We start from the raw sequence: 19,213 nt of genomic DNA, 5'->3' as shown, positions 1-19,213 counted from the left end.
ACCCCAAATGAGGTGGTTTTTGTTGGTTTTGGTGGTGGTTCTCTTTGGTTTATTTGGTTGGGGTTTTTTTTAATGAACCAGCCATGGGGGTTTAGATGTTTAATGCTCAGTTCCAGAGAGTCCCAATGATACAAGTTGGAGAGTACCCCATTACCTTTATCAGCTTTTCCACATCTCCATCACACAGTGACACCAAAGGCACAGTGAACGGCTTCCAGACAGGGTCCAGCGTGTACTTGATCACCTGCAGGGTGGGAGCAGAGGGATGGTGGTACGTTGGCACATCCACACGCAGAGATCAACATAAAGCAGGGACACACCTCGAAGAGCAACCCTGGACCAGGTTCTCAGTGGGGCAGGCCAGGCAAGCTGCTGAAAGCCCCATCTCAGCCCTCTCCTGCCTCCATAACTGGGGCACTGCAGCTCCCCCTTCTCAGGCTGCAGCACGTGTGAGTTACAACAGGTTTGTTTCCATTGCATTGAGTGATTTATCTACCTCCAGGGGCAATTAAACAAACCTGCCTGAGGGAACAGCTGCAGCACACTGGGCAGCATGGGCACAGCATGAGCACAGCCACTTACTCCACTACTTCAAGGCCAGCAAATACTATTTATGCCCTCCACGTCCTGTTGCTTGCACCCTACTCATTGCTTACTCCCCACCAGCACCCCAGCATAGCTACTCATTGCTTACTCCCCACCAGCACAGCCCTACATCCATCCTGGGTCTGACCACCGAGAAGAAGGAGCAGCAGGATGCCACAACCAGCCCTGGAAAGCCAAAACAGCCCCAGGCACACTGTGCTCTTGTGTCTCATCTGTGTAACATCTGCTGCCTGAGCTGGAGAAATATTAATTGATGCTTTTTGACATTTCCTGAGAGAATGCAATCGCTTGGTGGAAACCTAAGCAAACGCTAACAGGCTCCAGGCACATGCTGTGTACATCGGAGGCGCCTGCAGGGCAGGCAAAGACCCTCTTCCACAAAGGTGGTGTGCTCAAAAAGAGGTTCACATGATTAGGAAAGTCAGATCAGGCAGCAGGTTAACCCTTCTCTGTGCAAGGCAAGCATAGGGGATATCTGGCATAGAGGACCTTGGATCTTCCCAGCCAGAGCAGTAACAGCATAGCCCAGGGAGGAAGAGATCCATGGCTGCTGCCACAGGCAAACAGCCGCGTGGGACCTGGAACGGGAATCTCGTTTGACAGACAAGATCTTACGAGAGACCGGGGGAAACCCTGACACTGCAAGCACAGTTTAGTTGAATTTGTAAACACCTCCCCCAGGAGCCTGGAAGAGCAGGAGGAGCCCACGCACCCCAGGATGCTGCCCACAGGCTGTCAGCCGCCGGGTCCCCGGGGTGGGTGGGGAAGGATCCAGCATCTCTATCACACAGCACCCAGCTGGGCATTCACACTTGTGCTTAAATAACAGGCTGCAATGAACACACTAATCCTGCCCTGCCAGACATAAACACCTCCCCCAGGAGCCTGGAAGAGCAGGAGGAGCCCACGCACCCCAGGATGCTGCCCACAGGCTGTCAGCCGCCGGGTCCCCGGGGTGGGTGGGGAAGGATCCAGCATCTCTATCACACAGCACCCAGCTGGGCATTCACACTTGTGCTTAAATAACAGGCTGCAATGAACACACTAATCCTGCCCTGCCAGACACCTCTGGCATCACCTCTGTTGTGGCAGGAGGAATGCCAGCATCAGACTGAGAGCTGGTTATATTCCCATAGCTAAAGCTGCAAGAATGGGAAACCTTGTTTCTTTGTATCCAGCCTCAAAACACAGAGATGGTCACAGAATCACAGAATCTAGTTCCAACCCCCACCCCCTGGGCAAGGAGACCTCCCAGCACACCAGGTTCCTCCAAGCCCTGTCCAACCTGCCCTTGAACACTTCCAGGGATGGGTTGCCTGTTACAGGATTTCTCAGAGGACTGTGGGATACATTTGAGGCTGGTAAGGAAGAGACTCTTGGAGAACCCATTACTTGTAAGAAAACTTGTTTAGACCCCGATCCAGTGAGATAGGACAATGGAGGAACTGGGCAGCAACCCAGAGGAAACATTAGAATATACATCTGCTCCCCACAAGCCTGATGTGCTTATAGAGATCCCAGAGACGGCTGCTGCACAGTCACCTTTCCCAATTACCGCACCTCTTCCAGGAGGAAGGGCCAGAGGTCACCCCAAATCCCCATGTCTGAGAAACACATCTTAGTGAGTCAAAGCCCAGCTGCCCACACTAAACCATGAGGAAACAACCAGACAAGGCCTCAGCCTGCTCCAGCAGAAATACAAGAGAAATATTACAGCTGATATGAATTAAATATGCATGGAAAGATGTGTGGGAAAGCATCCAAAAACTAAACAGAAGAGCTGGGATTATAAGGATGGTCTGTATCAGTACCACAGGACACACAGTGTTACCCACATCCTGGTGCACATGTGCACATGGGTGTGTGAGTGAAGGAAATCCTCATGGACTTTGCACAGAAGTGATAAAATCCAACGTAGGGAGAAACTTTGTAAATAAACATCACTCTCTCCTTCTGCCTGAGCTCATCCTGTGTTTTGTTACAGCAAACAGTTTTGCTGTGGTAGGACAGCGGGCTCCTTACCCAAACCTTGAGGGGACAAGAAAGGGATGGGAAAAGAGGGGTGTGAGATGAGGTGTAATGGAGCCCTCTTCCTCTGCCACAGAGGCTGCTGTGAGACCCCCTCCTGTAATCCCCCTCCTCTTTCTGCCAGCTGCCAAGAGTTACATGCAAACAAAAAAAGCCTCGAAACAAGCTTTGAGGAGGGGGTAAAAAAAAGCCCTTGAAAAGTACTTATTAGCACAATGTTAAGCAGAAGCCAGCCTACTTCACCCTGCCCATGCTGTGCCTGTTATCCATAACATCACTGGCTTTAGCAGCATGAGAATATAACCCGAGGGAGCTCAGATCAAAATATCACAGCAGGTATAAATGAGGGAGAGGGAGGGGTCAGCTGGCCCAGATCATACCCACCAGGACCCTGGTACAGGTACAGCCTGGTGGTACAGCCCTTTGGCTGTGGCTCTGGCTCCATGAGACACAAGGCCAAGTGCTCATGCACTGAAGCTGGAGACACCTGAGCATCCTCCCAGCTTAGGTAAAAGTCTGGCAAAAGCTGGTTTTAACCTTTCCCCACTACTGTTCCCTGGGCCACCTCCCATCACTGCCCTCCAACACCTCCCCAGATCACAGCTCATCCTGATGCTCCTGAGAGCAGAGAGAGAGCAGCCCAGGCTCAGCCCATGCCCTGGCTGAGCCTAGAGATCAACACAGGCTAGAAGACCATCTCCCTCTCTGCTTGTTAGATACAGCAGTGGGTAGTGCAGAAAAGATCTCAAGACTTTCGTGGTCTCACTAAATCTTCATCCACTGGAGTCCAGCAGCCACAGCTGGACAGTGGGAAGGCAGCTGTAAGATTTTGAAATCCCTGGATCTTACCCTGCTTTATGGGTGATTGATGAAATAATGCCACAAAGGGCAAGTGGAGTTGGTGTAAGGATGAGGGTGTCTCAGCAGCTCAGGTTAGAGTTTTGCTCACCTCTGTTCTGTGGACCAACATCCACTTCCCATCGTCACCTGGTTTATGAAACTCCAAGAAGGGGTCTGACTTCCCAAAAAGGTCCTGGTGGGAGAAGAATAGGACAAGTTACATGGTTTTCTGCAAGCAGCAACAGCCTGTCCAAGAGAGATCTTGCCCTGGCAGTGCCAACCCTGCAGACATCCTCATGTCCTCATGGGACCAGCTTCAGCATGCCAGCAAACACACAGCACCCACAGGCAGCATCCTGCCCCCCTCCCTGTCCTGGTCACACAAATCCCCTTGAGTTCCATATTGCATTGGCACCCCAGTGTGTGCCTGTGGGATTTGCTGGCGGATGCCCAGCACCCAGCAAGCTCCCTGGACACAGATGCCATGGAAAACAACCCCAGCTGGGAGGCAGCTGCATTTGGGCTTGGAAAAACATCCAAAGCTTCAAAGGAAAAACAGAATTATGAAGTGCATAGTGTCTTGGGGAAAAAAGGGAAAAAAAATCCACCCTCCTACACACAGCGACAAAGCATAAGCACAGGAAATCTTGAAGGAGCAAGCTGCCCTGGTGTTGACAGAGATCATGTAACACCCTCTGAGATATGCAGCCCCAAGTCGCTGTGTGCTGCCTTTCCTGCCAGTGTCTCCTCAGATAATCCTGCAATAAAGGGCTGCTGCTTTTTGAGGAATATGTACACATACACATGCATCCCTGATGGGTATCGGCACTTCAGCACCCACAGCCCACAGAGGTTCCACAACATGGAAACTCCAGCTCTTCTGGAAGCAGAACTTCATTTCTGTTCAGAAAAACTAAGAAGTAGCTAACAAGAAAAGAAGCCCCAAATATTCCAGATGATTTACTGGAACTCAAGTCATTTCAGTTGGGTTTTTCTCCTAGAGGGAGGTGAGTGCCTGAGTCCTGCAAAGAGCTGGAGGGACTTCTTATAGGTTTGAACAGGAGTTTTTTGGGCTTCCAAGTGATGCAGGGGGGATTCAAGGGGCTGTGCATAGAGGAGTAGGAAGCATAGACACCCCAGAACACCCTGTTTGCAGCCAGCTCAGGAAGTGGCGGCTGGGACGGACACAGACTCCAGTGATGCCCCAGCAGAAAATCCAACAACATTACTATACAAATCATGCTTTCAAAGCCAGGCAGAGAAGTAAATCAGTGCAAAGTGTTTCGGCTTGGAGAAACTACAACCTGCTTCGGTCAAACTTTTTCTGCCAGAAGAGCAGACCATAAAGTTTCACAGGGACACTTTCTGGTGAGACGAGGTTATTTTTCTCCTAGCCTTTTCACATGTTTGTGGGAAAGAAAGCCAAGCCATTCCTTCTGCTGTGTTACAGTTACAGCACAGCTCTAATCCTGCTCACCCACTGCCTGGAATGGCACTTTCAAGCTTCACAGATGGATTAAAGAACCAGCAGTGGGTACCTGACCCTGCCTATGTTGGCTTAACCTCCAACCCAAGACATCTTCATCAGTGCCAGCCCAGCGTGGGCTGCTGGAGGCACCTGCTCCAACAGCAGCAGAGAGCTTTGAAGGATGCTTGCTGCCATCCCACATGGAGCAGCCTGTTTTGCAAGTCTGGTCAGCCTTGCTCTGTTCAAAGCAGGGTGGGAGATGCCTCCAAGCCACAGGATTGTGGGCTGCTATTTTAAAACATCAAACCCACAAACATCTCACCCCTGCAGACCTGGTGGGAGATGGAAACTGAATGGAGCAACCAAAGGAGCTCAGCAGACCAGACTGAGTTGCAAACAGGTCCAAGAATCTAAATCATCCAAACTGGTCCTTGCGTAACATGGACAAGGAGGGCAGAGGTGGCACATCCAGCAGATGCAGTTCCCCAAACCACAGATTCCAGGACCTGTCCTGGCTCGCAGAGTTTGCTGACCCCAGCTGTGCCGTGGTGGCAGGGAGGGCTCTGGGGATGGGCTCACAGGGATGGCCCCAGGTGGAAATACTTCCTCTGCAAGATACTTTATCTTTAAACGTCTCTTCCAAGAGCCAATCTGACATAAGGTACAAGAGCCTCAGGCTGGGTCTGCTGCTGACATGCTCCCACTGTGCTGCTTCGGCATTTTAAGCAAGGTAGTGAGCTGCAGGTGGACAGAATGGACATGTGACAGGGAGGAGGACCTGCCTGCAGCCTCAGAGAGGTCCCAGCCTCAAGGTGGCCATAGTAGAAGAAGCTGCCTGGGGCCAAGCAAGGCTCCAGGCTGGGTTTGCAGCACAGCTGCTGGTAAGGGATGCCCACAGCTTCGGCGCAGTGTGTGCAGCAAGACGATGCCATGGACCCACCACAAAACCCTGTGAGACCCAATCCCTTTCTATGACGTCTGAGCCTCCAGCTGTGCTTCCCAGCTCCATGCTGCATGATACAGGAGGGTGTTATCCCCCAAATTACAATCTTACCCCTGTGGTTTTTGTGTTTATCCACTTCTCCACTGATTTTCCTAAGCTTAAACGAGTTCTACTAAGCTGCCACAGTCACATTTCATCCATGATTAATAATGACACAAAAATACTGGTTTTCATCGAATTTCCTTGTTCAGGGACCATTTTAATCTGCATGAAGTGACAAGAACATCCTTTGCCCATGAGCAGGACTTTGAGCACTGCAACACTACTCTGTGTTATGGGAATCAGTAATGAAACCTTGTTAGCTCTTGATGACAGCAGGCAGTCACTGAGAGTGTGCTTTCTGTTGGCACTAATTGATAAACTGGAGGGAGACCCAGAGAGAACAGGATAATTCATGGTCCTTACCCCACTGTAACCAGGTAGATGCTGGATTTCTATACTGTGATTGTGGGTTTGAAGGGCAGCAGACCCACAGGTATCATATCCTAGTCAAAGAATATCAAAAGATGTCACCTTTGCATAACCTGGTAAAGGAACTTGGCTGCAAACCCAATCAGAAAAGCAACTCCTTGCCCATGGAGCAAGTGATGCCACCAAAGAAGTTGCCTCTTCAACAACTGGACATATGCCTGAGGTACCAGTGAGTACCAAGGTCCTTGGCTTGCTCTTCACAATGGCCACAGCTGCAGAGAGATCTTGAAGCACAAAGGAAGGCACCAAGCCTGCTGTGAAATCCCATCCCTTGCTTTCCAAGGGAGCAGAGACCTTTTCTTGGGGCACTGGAAGAAAACTGTTGCATTAGGGATGCCTTTGCTGGCACACATGGGGTTGACCCTCGGCCAGATCTCAAAGGAAGCCACCAGCTCAAGGACATCTTCCAGCCCATTCATGAAATGCAGCTATTTGAGGATTTCTTAACAGGAGCATTTGGCTCCTAGCACTAGGCAAGCAGGAGGCCAAGAAAACAGCCATTCCCAACAGGTGGGAAAAACTCTTGCTTAAACCAGACATTGATCTGATTCAGACAATAGGACTGGACAAACCACATCTCCTGCCTGAAAAAATACCCTTCTGCCTGACTGTTTGCCTTACCCTGTTTTCAAACAAACTAAGGGCCATCCTGCCAATAAAACAAGCTCTGGAGAGACTAGGAAGAAGGAAAAATAATATTCCCATCGATCGCTTAGCAACAGCACTGGTTCAAGAGGAACAGCTCTAGTTGCCTGGTAAATAAGGTCAGAAGGTTCTGTTCAGAAAGGCTCACCGCTTCCTGTGTACCATATCCAAACAAAACTCATGTATTACCTGCCTCCATGAGGTCAACACTTGTTCCTCAGAGAAGACAGGCCCTACAGTTGGACGCACATGTAATGTTCACACCATTTCCAGAGGAGCTGAAGGTGACGAGCCAGGAGGCCTCAGCACATCTGAGACATGGGTTCAAGGGGCATCAAAACTTCCAGCTCCATCAAGAGGCATTTCCAAATTACTACCACTGAAGCAGTAATGTCTTTAAGACATGCTAATACACAGATCCTGTGCAACACAGAATCTTTCCACCTCCACGTGTGTGATGAAGAAAGCAATACCATGACAATGAGGAAGCTGAGGTACAGATGTACTTAGCCCAGGTCTCATCACAGAATCATAGAATCAACCAGGTTGAAAGAGACCTCAAAGATCATTGAGTCCAACCCTACAGTCATTACTAGACCATAGCACTAAGTGCCACATCCAGTCTCAGCTTGAAAACCTCCAGGGATGGTGAATCCACCATCTCCCTGGGCAGCCCATTCCAATGCCTGATTACTCCTTCTGTAAAGAATATCTTCCCATAATCCTACCTAACCCTCCCCTGGCAGAGCTTGAGTCTGTGCCCTCTTGTCCTGCTGCTGGTTGCCTGGGAGAAGAGACCAACCCCCACCTGACTCCAACCTCCTTCCAGAGAGTTGTATAGGGCAATAAGGTCTCCCCAGAGCCTCCTCTTCTCCAGGATAAACAATCCCAGCTCTCTCAGCCTCTCCTCATAGCACTTGTGCTCGAGTCCCTTCACCAGCCTTGTTGCTCTTCTCTGGACCTGCTCCAGCACTTCAATATCCTTCCTGAACTGAGAGACCCATAACTGTACACAGTATTCAAGGTGCAATGCCACAAGGTGAAAGCATCCTGATGCTTTCTCCAGCAGGACTGTTTTCTGCCACTGCTACACCCAAAAGCAGAGATTTGTTTAGATCCCAAGGATGGAAGTTTAACACTACATCCCCCAGACACAGCTCCACTCACCTTTTTATCCAGTTTTCTTCCAGCCACGCTGAGAGTAATCACCCTGTTATCGGAGAGCTCCTGGGCAGCTATCTGAAAGACAAGGGAAGGCTGTGTTCATTTTCAACAAGAAAAATGAAGCTTCTGGTAAAAAACTCACCCCCTTTCTTGGGTGTCATGCTGGAGCTGGTCTCACATAACTTTTCTGCACCAGGCTCATTCAGGACCCAGAGAAGCCTTCATGAACCAAGCCAGGAGGAAGCAGAAGCTATATAAACCTTACCAGCAAGGTGTGCAACCTCATCCTCCATGTCCCAGGCTGCACATGGCAAAAAACAGCTGCCACATCCCTTAGGGGAGATGCTGGTGGCACTCAGGACTTGAGCCATGTCTCTGCACAACCACCCAGTCAGACAGCCCCAAGGATGAAGACTCCAGTGTTGCTCCTGACGAGCTGCAGCAGGCAGGAGTGAAGCCCAGAGTACTTCATTGTAAGAGACTTTATTCACATATGCTCCAGAAGGGCTTCAGCTGCCAACCACCAGTGGGCCAGTTTTGTCTGGAATGTGGTCTAATTAGCCTTTTGGTATTTTAAGGGAATGTTTATAACAAAACCACACATTCATTCACTTTTATTACCAGCTATTTTCTGAACCACTTGTCTTTTTTTCCCTGTGTCCTGCCCAAGCATCTCCTCTCCACCTCTCCCCACTCTGTTCCCCCGGGTGGGCTGATCTGCTCCCCAGCAACCCTGGTTGAGCATCCTCCTCCTTGTGCAGGAGATGGCACCAGAATAACTGGGGGCACGGCATGGACATTGTCCTCATGCACTTTGCTCCCAAGCACAGCTGTTTGCTGTGTCTCACAAAAGGCTATCCTGCACTGGAGACACACAGCATCATTACAGACAGGCTTCTAGAAAAACTTGCAGATCTCCAAGGGACAATTTTCTGCAGAAGGAGCAGAGGGTTACTGGCACTTAGGAGAGTCAGGGAGTTGGCAGAGATGAGGAGGCAAAGATATAGCTTTTGCCTGGGCAGCTGGGTGAGGGGATGAGCCACAGCTTCTTAACACAGCCCCAGCCTTCCCATGGTGGACAGAACTCTTTGAACCACAGAGGATACATTTTCACCACATGCAAACCCCAATTTTCCTCTCTGCTCCACAGAGCTGTGAAGTCAGCAGATCCCTATTGCAAAGCCACGGCATCAGTTTTCTCTCCCACCTAGTCCTTGATGGGTATTCAGTCACCAAAACCAGCAGGAGGAGGAAGAGCTGTAGGGAAGTGGATTAAATTTGCCCTTTGCTCATCCCCACAAAAGCATGTCCAGTTTGTACTCAGCATTTCAGGGCTCACTGCAGGCTATGTAAGAGTCAGACTGTGCAGACAAACCAGCACTGTCCTTGTGCCACCCTGCCACAAGCTGCTGGTGGCATCTTCTCTTGGCCAGCATGGACAATAGCAACATCCCTCCTATCACTGTTTCCAGCAGAGGTGTGCAGCAAGATCTTGGGATTGATTTCTACAAACACAGAGGTTTGCTCTGGGATTTTCCCCATCTCTTCAAAGCTAGGGACTCCCATACAATGCCATCCATCCAGCCAAGGTTCTTCTGTTGCATTCACCCTTATGACATCTCAGTTAAGGAAATGGATAGTCTGGCAAAATTGAAGGGAATGGGGGTGAGGAAGGCAGGCTTTGACTCCAAACTCTATATGGGTGAGTCCAAAGCTGAAGCCTGCTTCTCCAGTGGTGTCTATAGCCTGTGCTCCAGCACTGTGCCCACCACACACAACCCTGTGGCCATCACCTAGTCCAAGCCATGGGAAAAAAACCCAGATCAGAAAGTCGTAGCAGTTGTACAAAATGAAGCAGATGTCTCTGACCCTTGGATGTTTAACAACACATTAGTGTCAGATCGGGACCTTCCTTTATTTTTAAAGCATGCAACCTTTGAACCTGACTGGAAACTTTTCATCTGGTCCAGCTCTTCCCACTCAACCATCAGATGGGATATTGCGAGACTGCTCCTTGGGGATGACACATGGCATCAGGCACTGCTTTTGAACTTCACTGCAGCTTTTCCACTTGTGTTTATAGACTAACTGCAGCAATTAAAAGACAAAAGCATCTTCCCAACATCTAAAACAAAGAGCAATGAAGATGACCTTGCAGCACTAGGTCCTGGGCTTTAAAACCCTTTTCAGTGCTTCTAAACCTGATGGAAGTTTAACTCCTTTCTGGCCTTTTCTCCCACACCTTTGCAGACCAACTGTGTGTTTCACAAAACCTACAACACAGCCAAGATCCAAAAAGGATGGGAGCTGTGGCAGAAGGGAAACACACCTAAATTTAGTCTTTTCTTTTGAAAAAAAACATAGCTGAAGAGATCCACAGCGGGAAGGCCACTGCCCGAAGGGGTCTGCATAGGAATCAGTGGCTGTTGCTATGAGAGTTGTTGCCATGGCACACTTCCATCCTCATCCTACAAACAAAATCACCCATCCCTGGAAAAGGAATGAGCCCTCTTACCTCTCATAGCACCAGAGAGGACTGAGCAGGCACCTCATACCAGATAACAAACAACCACAGCATAGGTTTACTTTGTACTTCCCTAGATTGAGGCTTTTCTTCTTCCAGAGACTGAAGTAGTGGTTAAAGACTCATGGTGCTGGACACCAGACAGACACTGGGCAGGATGGTCCCTGACACAAACAAATCATCCTCCAAACAGACCAAACAGACCAAAGTGGCCAGAAAAGTGGGAGGTAAAGGGAAGAATGTTCACAAGAGACACCCCAGTCTCCTGGATGCTGTGGGAGTGTCCTGCATTGCCCCCATACGTCTTTACACACTCAGTAGGTATCATAAAGGACTAACCGTACCGTAATCATCCCCTTCCCAGCTGGTTTGCCATTCCCCAGAAGGAGAGTCCGTGTTATTTTCTTGCTGGAGACGATCTAGACAAGCCAAAGAAAATGAAATCATGATTGTACAAGTGATCCAACGCAGACTCATAAGCAACTGATCATTGCTCATGTTAGTTAATTCAGATTAATCTGCATTCACAACAGTAGACGAAAGGCATCATATCCAGGGATGACTGTGAGAGTGGGAATATCAGCACTGATACCTCAACCCATGGGATGCAGGACAGCAGCTGTGCAGTGTGGAGCAGCAGTGGCACAGGAGGCTGAAGCATCACTTCCCACTGAGCCCAGGGACCAGCCCTTTGGTGGAGGAGGTCAGTGGGAACTCACACAGACAGGGCTGCTGTGATTTGTTCTCAAAAAAATCATCCCTCAATCTTTCAAATCCCATTTTAAATACTTCTAACATGATCCCTGCCAGCACCTTGATGCAGGCCACGTTTCCATGGGATTCAGGGATTAGAAGCTAGATGCTCTCCCCCAGCATCATTCTGCACTTCCTGCACAGGGGTCAGCACCCCCGAAAGCATGTTCTCCCCTTTACTTCTGGTTTGCAAGAGGCCAGATAGGATGATCTGGGAGATGAATTAAACCCTTGAGATTTTTCCCAGCTCAGTGAATTTCAGTTGCCTTCAGATCTGGGGAAGCTGTAAGTTTCCCCCCAAAATGCAGACCCCCACATGGAGATCCAGCAACCTACTGGAATTACTGCTCTGATCTCATGACTCCAGTCCCCTTCGAGGCTGGATAAGCTTTAAAGGTCCCTTCCAACCTCAAACATTCTGTGATCCTATGATTCTTACAATTTCAAAGCAAAAACCTGTTCCCATCGTGGTGAGCCAGACATGTCCTGATGCTTTTGATCTAGCAATGTCCCAGTGCTTTTGATCCACAGGAATCATCAGCCAGTGTGAGCAGATGTTTGTGTCCCACTGTGTACAGGCAGGTGAAACCTCCTCACAATCCTGGCTAGCAGAAACCACAACACCCTCCACCCTCATCCCTGCTACATTTCGTTTGGCCATAGAGGTCATTACAGGCTCATGAATGATCCAGCCATCCTTTTAAATCCTACCACAGACCTCATTAGCTGCACTAAGCAATTTGGCTAATCTGACAGAGCTCTGCTGCTAACTGAAAATTGAAAAGTCAGATGCTCACTGTGTGGTTGCTGCTGCCCACGGCTGCTCTCCTTCATTTCCGAGAGCTGCTCGTGCCTCAAAACCAGCAGGCTTATGGAAACATCTCACCAGACAAATTCCAGCCACATCAAAACCCACAGCAGGGTGGCTGAACCCACAATCGCCTGTCCACTCCGTTTCACCCCTCTCCTCACCCCTCTGGTCCATCTCTGCCACACGACTGGGCTGTGGTGCAAGTCCACACTGGCCACAGGGAGAGGAAGCTAATAGGATTTCAGGGGAAAAAAAGGAAATGAAAAGATCCCTCCATTCCAAGCTGTTTTCTTATTGTGGACTAAAGGTCACTAAGAAGCTGACTTGGGAACCACTGCAAAATCTGGGCACACACAGAGGCCATGTTCTCTTTCGCAGAGTAGAAATACTGTTGTGGGATTACGGAAGTTCCAAACTCTCTTCTTTCTGACAGACTAAGCCCACCAGCTGTGTCCAAAGACACAGCAGACAGTGATGCTGCCACAGCAAAACCATCAGCTGTTCTGAGAGAGCCCCTGGATGTGAGACCTGCAACATCTGTCCATCTGCAGCATTACCACAGCCCAGGAGGGTCCACCCAGGCTCACGCTCTAACATAATCACCTTCCCAAGCACCAGAAGGGTTGGGCTCTTCTGGGAAACCCAACGAAGAGGAGATGGGGGTCACTCTTTCACCTTCCTCCCCAGTGCATACAGATAATATTCCTCTCCAGCACGAGCCTACAGAGCCTTGGGCTGCTGCAGAGCCACATCTAGGAACAGCAAGGTTTCAGCTCTGTTTCCTTATGTTCATAAATTCTCTGATTTTAGCTTCCACCAAGACCAAGACCTTCACAGCGAGCGTTGCTGAGCTGCCCCACACCAGATCTGGCCTTGTTTCAGCAAGGATGGGTTTGGTCTAAATCACTAAACACAGGCTGGGATGTTGTCTGTACTATCTCTTAACTTCTGCAAGAGCAGAATTAGGTTGTCACAGAGCACTTCCAAAATTCCAGACATTAAGCTTCAAACTCTGTAAATGTCAGTGCTCTTCTAACACGTCAAGCTCTTGAACTGGCAGTGGTAAGGTCACTTGTCCCACCTGCCACATGCAGTGCCATGTGTAAAGTGATTGCATCTACAAGCCTCCCTGAGCACCTAGAGCTGGCTCTCCACACTGACCTACCTATTACAGTATCTCCTTCCTCCCCATTCCCATCATTGTGCACAATAAAAACATTTTCTTCGAGCCTCTGCACTTGTGCCAGGTACCACAGCAGCCCTGAGCTGCTGGAGGCTGCAAAAGAATGGAAAAAATCCCCCTCATCCCCTACTTCTGAGTCAGAGGACAAAGTCATTTGGACAATGTAGCCACCAGTTTCTAACAGGGTCTGGGCTCTTCAAAGAAAAGACCTTCCAAAGGCTTATAAATCTCATTGTGTCCAGAAAGCTTTTCCACAGGAGAAGCAGAAGACACACTTCAGCACCAACGTGCTCAAGTAGGAGAGATGATTTGCCACACAACAGTAATGAACAAAGCTTTCAAAAAGAGACAGATAGATAACTGAGATAGAAAGGTAGACTGCAATGCAGCCTTACTTTAAACATCTGGAAGATTCCCAAGACCAAATCCAACTGGTCATCAGAGCTCTTACCATAACCCATGGTGAGATACAGATATCTCCAGAGACTTCCAGGTGATGCCTCCTTGCTGGCACCAGCATAAGCCCACACCATGACTAGCTCAGACATAAGCAATTAGCCAACAGCCCTAATGTGGAACAGTTCAACCTCAGCAGCTGAAGTGTGACAAGCAAATTACCAGGAAGGACACGGCAAACTTCGCAGTAGATGAGAGTAGCAGCTGTAATCCCACCCCTTCCCTGTGGCTGATGTGATTTGGGGTCCCTTTGCTGCAGGCACCTCGGAGACTCACCATGCCCAGCGTGCAGGAGAACTCGCCAAGGAAGTCATGCTCGTACAGCTGCGTACTCGACTTATCCTGGTCAAACAGGGCAAACTTGAGCTTCTGCACTTCCTCAAAGTGGTAGTCGATGATGAACTTCTTGGCAAAAGCTGGATTGAGGTTGTTTACGGCTGTCTCTGTCCTGTCAAGCTGCAAATTAAAAAGAAAAGAGGCACTTAGGCACGTGTGTCTTGCATCTTTGTCACTGAAACTTCAGCCAGAGCCACTTGGAAACCCTGTGCTGACCATCACAAAGCAAGCACATCGGGTGCTCAGCAGAGCTGGCCCTAAACACAGGCCATGATACCCAGCGTATGTGAGCTGGGATCCATCCAAACATGTAACAGCACATCCTGCAGAGCTGCCTTGCCAAGGACAGGGTGCACAGTGCTGGACAAGCCCACACCAGCCAACAGCCAGGACATAAGCACCCACCCAGCCAAGGCTCACCAAAGCAAGAATTGTGTAATTTGCTTCTAAGCCCTGTTCTCCCAGGAGGTGAGGCTCTCACACAACTCTGATCCTCAACCAGACCCTCACAGCTGTAGTGCCAAACTTGTTTCTTTCAGGCTGTGCAGCCAACAGCAAAGAATCAAACCAAGAAGTGTCACCAGCCAGAACAGCAACACTCTAGCATTCCCTCTAGACCTCAGACCAAAACATCCATGTAGTTTCTTCTTTCTTGGCCTTCCATGGAAATAAAGAGTAAAAAAACCCCAAACTACTGCAGGCCATTTTTCATAGATCTCATCAAGCAGTAGGAGAAACAAGAGGCTGGAAGGACCCAGAAGACAAGACTTCAATAGACATTGACACCCTGAGCTATTCTGAGCAGAACGGAAGAAATTATGTCCCTGACAGCCTGGAAGGGCATGCACACAGAGGATGATGGAAACTGGAAGGCATGTGGGGAACCCACCAATGGAGGGGAAGCACCACAATGGTCTGCAGCATCCCACAGCCAAGAGCAGCGGTAAGAGCAGAGGAAACTTGGCAGGTGGCTGGTGGAAATGAGGGTTTATGACACAGCATGGTACAGGTGGACAGAACGCCTTGTGTGAGCCAAAAAAAATAACCCTGGGAATGGTCACATCAAAAATCCCAGAGTGCTGCTGTCCGATAATGGAACTTTGGTTCCAGGTAACACACACCACAGGAGGGCTAGGAAGATGGCAGCACCAACTGGGATCCCAACAAGGGCTTGCACAGAGACCAAACCTCACAATTTTAGCCAAAGTGTTACAAACTGGGAAACTGAGGCTAAGAAAAGCTGGTGTATTACTTCTGGAAGTCAATGTCCAAGGAGAGCCTGCACTCTAGTGTCAGGACCAATCATACCCCACCAGACAACCTGAGAGGCATGACAAAAGGGCAAGTTTGGAGCACAACATGCAGCATAAACTTAGGAAGCTAAAAGGAGAAGGAAGGACACTGGTGGCACAGCCTGAGAACTGAACAAGAAACAAACACCCGGAGCTGGGGGGGAAATCCTCCAGCATGCAAACTAAGCATGAGCTTTGTCAGGAGAGCAAGTTGTTGGTATAGTGTTGATATCACTGTTCAGCCTGGAGAAGAGAAGACTCCAGGGAGACCTTAGAGCACCCTCCAGTACCTAAAGGGGATGCAAGAGAGATGTAGAGATTTTGCACAAGAACATGACCGGACAGGACAAAGGGAAATGGCTTCAAACTGACACAGGGCAGGGTTTGATTAGATATTAGGAAGAAATTCTTTGCTGTGAGGGTGGCGAGGCACTGGCACAGGTTGCCCAGAGAAGCACAGGATGCCCCATCCCTGGAAGTGTTCAAGGCCAGGTTGGATGGGGTTCTAAGCAACCTGGTCTAGTAGATGATGTCATGACAGCATTGGCATTTTGCCATATTACCCTATTATCCCTGGATATGGTAGCATGGGCTGTTAAAAGAGAAGGAAAGGCAGGTGCTCTCCAGTGTGATTATACTAAACGCTGCTGCCCTTGGTGCCTGGAAAGACCATTCCATCTGTCTGTGGGACAGCATGAAGCCTCTGGCCATGCCATAGCTCTGGCCAACATTCCACCTCATCTCACAGCCAGGACACCCAGTCCTGGGCAAGGCTGAGCTGCCTGTGCATCCCAGGTCTCAGGGCAAGACTCCTGCAGAGAGCAGCCCCCGCACCAACATCCCCAGGCAGCACCGAGCTGTGGGATGGCAGGACGTCTGCCAGAGCTGCAAGAATAAGCAGAGCATAAAAAAAGCCAAAAAAAAAAAAGAAAAGCAAACACATACCTTAGTCCCAAAGAAACTCATTCAGCACAGGAGGCAGGTTTTGGAAGGGCTGAGTGGAAATGTGGTGAGTTTGCTATATATACACCCAACGATCGCAGTGTTTTTTGAAGTTGCTCGCTTAGTCTGTCTTAATTGCCAAGAAACGACTAAAGTAAACGCTATGTTCCCAGAATAGCCACCTGCTGCACTCCGGGGAATCAAATGCATCAACACCAGTGGGCTGTGAGCTGGCCAGGGCCACACAGCTTCACACTGATCCTTCCCTCTCTGCTGCCATCCCATACTGAGTGGACCAGGAACAGAGGGCATCCTCAGCTCTGCCTTATCTCAGCAGCACAACACATACAAATCCCCTTTCGAGCCGGGGAGGTGAGACTACACAGGCAGCAGAGATGGATTTTAGCTCCTTCCATGTTCTTTGAGCTACTGGAAAGCCAGGAACCAAGAGAAACCAGTCCTTTCACTCCCAGACACTCATTCAAAGGAGAAAACTTGAAGTCCCATCTCCAGCTCTGCCCTGGAAGGGGTGGCCCAGGGAAGGGTACGAAAACCCCAGCAAACTCGAGCTATTCCTTGGGAGTTACGGAGCTTCTTTCAATACCCAGATTAAACTGTTTAATCTCCTGCCTAGTGTCAGTGTGAAGCACAACAATATCCCAAGCTCCAGCTGTGCAAAGTTTGGTCTTTGGTTTGGTGAGCTCGTATCACCTTGCCAATGACCAACACATATGAGGCCCCTACACACACCATCACCTGCCACCAGCTCCTGCCATCCCCTTTTCACCAGTGCTTATCACAGTCCCATGTCAGAGCAGAGGTGGCCTTGCCACTTAGGAACAGAAAAGCACAAGGGCTTTTAAGTGGCAGTCAGACTAATTAAAGGTATCTGTTTGGATAAGTGTCTCAAAGGGCCATGAAGATGATTAGAGGGATGGAGCACCTCTCCTATGAGAAAGGGCTGAGAGAACTGGGATTATTCAGCTTGGAGAAGGCTCCAGGGAGACCTCAGAGCACCTCCCAGCACCTGAAGGGGCTACAAGAGAGTTGGAAAGGGACTTTGGACAAGGGCATGGAGTGATAGGATAAGGGGAAATGGCTTCAAATTGACAGAGGGCAAGTTTAGATCAAATATGAGGAAGAAATTATTTCCTGTGAGAGTGGTGAGGCATTGGCACAGATTTTCCAGAGAAGCTGTGGCTGCCCCATCCCTGGGAGTGTTCAAGGCTAGGTTGGATGGGGCTTTGAGCAAGAGCCCCGGCAGGGGGTTTGGAATGAGATGATCTTTAAGATTCCTTCCAATCCAAACCACTCCATGATTCTATGATCCTACAAATCAAGCACAAAACTGGGAAACCATCTTCAGCGACAGTCCTTGTGTTCAGTAAGCCCAGCCAGATAGTCTTCCAGCATTTGACGGGAGGTTGGCTGGAGACCTTCAAGCATCCCCATCATGTGGAGGTGCTTCATGCTCCAACACTGAGACACTTTCCCAAGTGCCAAGGGAAGCTCATGCTGAAGGTGTGGGACCAGCCAGGTGACTCAGAGTGGCACAAAGGCAGCAGCCAGCTGAGTCATGTGTCCAAACTCCTGGCATCACAGGTCAGGTCTTCAATGGCTCCTACAAGATGACATCACTGGCAGAACATTTAAGCATTACCCATTTTCATGTCACTTCCCAGCCTGTGGTTTATTGTCCCTCCCTCCCCCATTCCCTTCAAGGCTGATTCACAAAGATTTTTTAATTCCTATTAAGCTCAGCAAGACAAAATAATTGTATTTGGGAACAAATGTGACAGCTAGAAAGAACAGTGAGCAGAAATCCTCCTGCTGGCATCAGCTGGTGCCATAGGCCCTCTGCCCAGCTCAGATGCTGGCACCGCTGCGGCCAGGGCTAGTCCTGGAGGAGGAGATCCACCTTCTCAACCAGGTCTGAGGGTTGGGATGTATCCCTATCCTGGTGCAGAGGACAGAGGGGCACCATGGTGGGCTGGCTTCATGCCAACAAGCTTATTCTGTCCCTATCCATCCCTTACATTTTAGCTGTGGTATTAAGGTCACTGCTTTCAGACAGGAAAAAAGTTCATCTTAGGGCAAGGGGCAAATGTGCATGGCTAAAATCCATGGAGGACAATACAGGCACGCCTGGGTAGCTCTGAACCATGTGTCGTGAGCTACCAAGGGTCCACCAAATGCCCCATCTAACAATGTTCTCACGGGCAATCCCACCTCTCCTGACCCTCCTCACCCAGCCACAACCCAAACCCATGCACCACTACTGCCATGTCTGGGGGTGGGGGGATCTCAGTCTCAGTCCCAGGTGTATCCTGGTGTGCCAGTTGACCAGAACCAGCTCTGGCACACAAACACACCACACCATGTGCCAGCCCATTAAACCTCTGTTGATACCACAGTAGCAGAGCATCGACAGCAAGCTGCCGCTCCAGGCTGACATCCAGTGCCTCTCGTGCCAATTAAAAAGAAGCTAAAAATAGCAGAGGAAAAGAAAAAAAACTAAAAGCACCACATATTTGTATTGCAAAGGAAGCTCTGCTATCAAAACCGCTGGACTGAGACATTACTGACAGAAAGAGAACTTCCTGAAAAGTACAACCAGGTCAGAGATGACACCTATCAAGGCAGGAAGCTCATTAGTCTCATCCAGGCTGCTGAGCAAAGTTAATTGCGGAT

The 19,213-nt window shown here is 49.5% G+C and overlaps 1 protein-coding gene across 1 annotated transcript in view; it reads right to left on the bottom strand.

Annotated features, from left to right (window-relative positions):
• The window catches only part of CPNE2 (copine II), a 26,740-nt gene that overhangs the window by 5,246 nt on the left and 2,281 nt on the right, over positions 1 to 19,213 (bottom strand). The window contains exons 2-6 of the mRNA XM_009077272.1: positions 14,229 to 14,408; positions 11,094 to 11,168; positions 8,229 to 8,300; positions 3,584 to 3,667; positions 155 to 244 (exon numbers count right to left, since the gene is read on the bottom strand). Of these exons, the coding sequence (XP_009075520.1) occupies positions 155 to 244; positions 3,584 to 3,667; positions 8,229 to 8,300; positions 11,094 to 11,168; positions 14,229 to 14,408 (501 nt within the window). The remainder of the gene's footprint in view (positions 1 to 154; positions 245 to 3,583; positions 3,668 to 8,228; positions 8,301 to 11,093; positions 11,169 to 14,228; positions 14,409 to 19,213) is intronic.

The sequence above is a fragment of the Acanthisitta chloris genome, unplaced genomic scaffold, assembly GCF_000695815.1.
Source record: "Acanthisitta chloris isolate BGI_N310 unplaced genomic scaffold, ASM69581v1 scaffold39286, whole genome shotgun sequence".
NCBI classification, from domain to species: Eukaryota; Metazoa; Chordata; class Aves; order Passeriformes; family Acanthisittidae; genus Acanthisitta; species Acanthisitta chloris.
The sequence above is the reverse complement of the archived record's forward strand: the minus strand, read 5'-3'. Positions and strand labels throughout refer to the sequence as shown.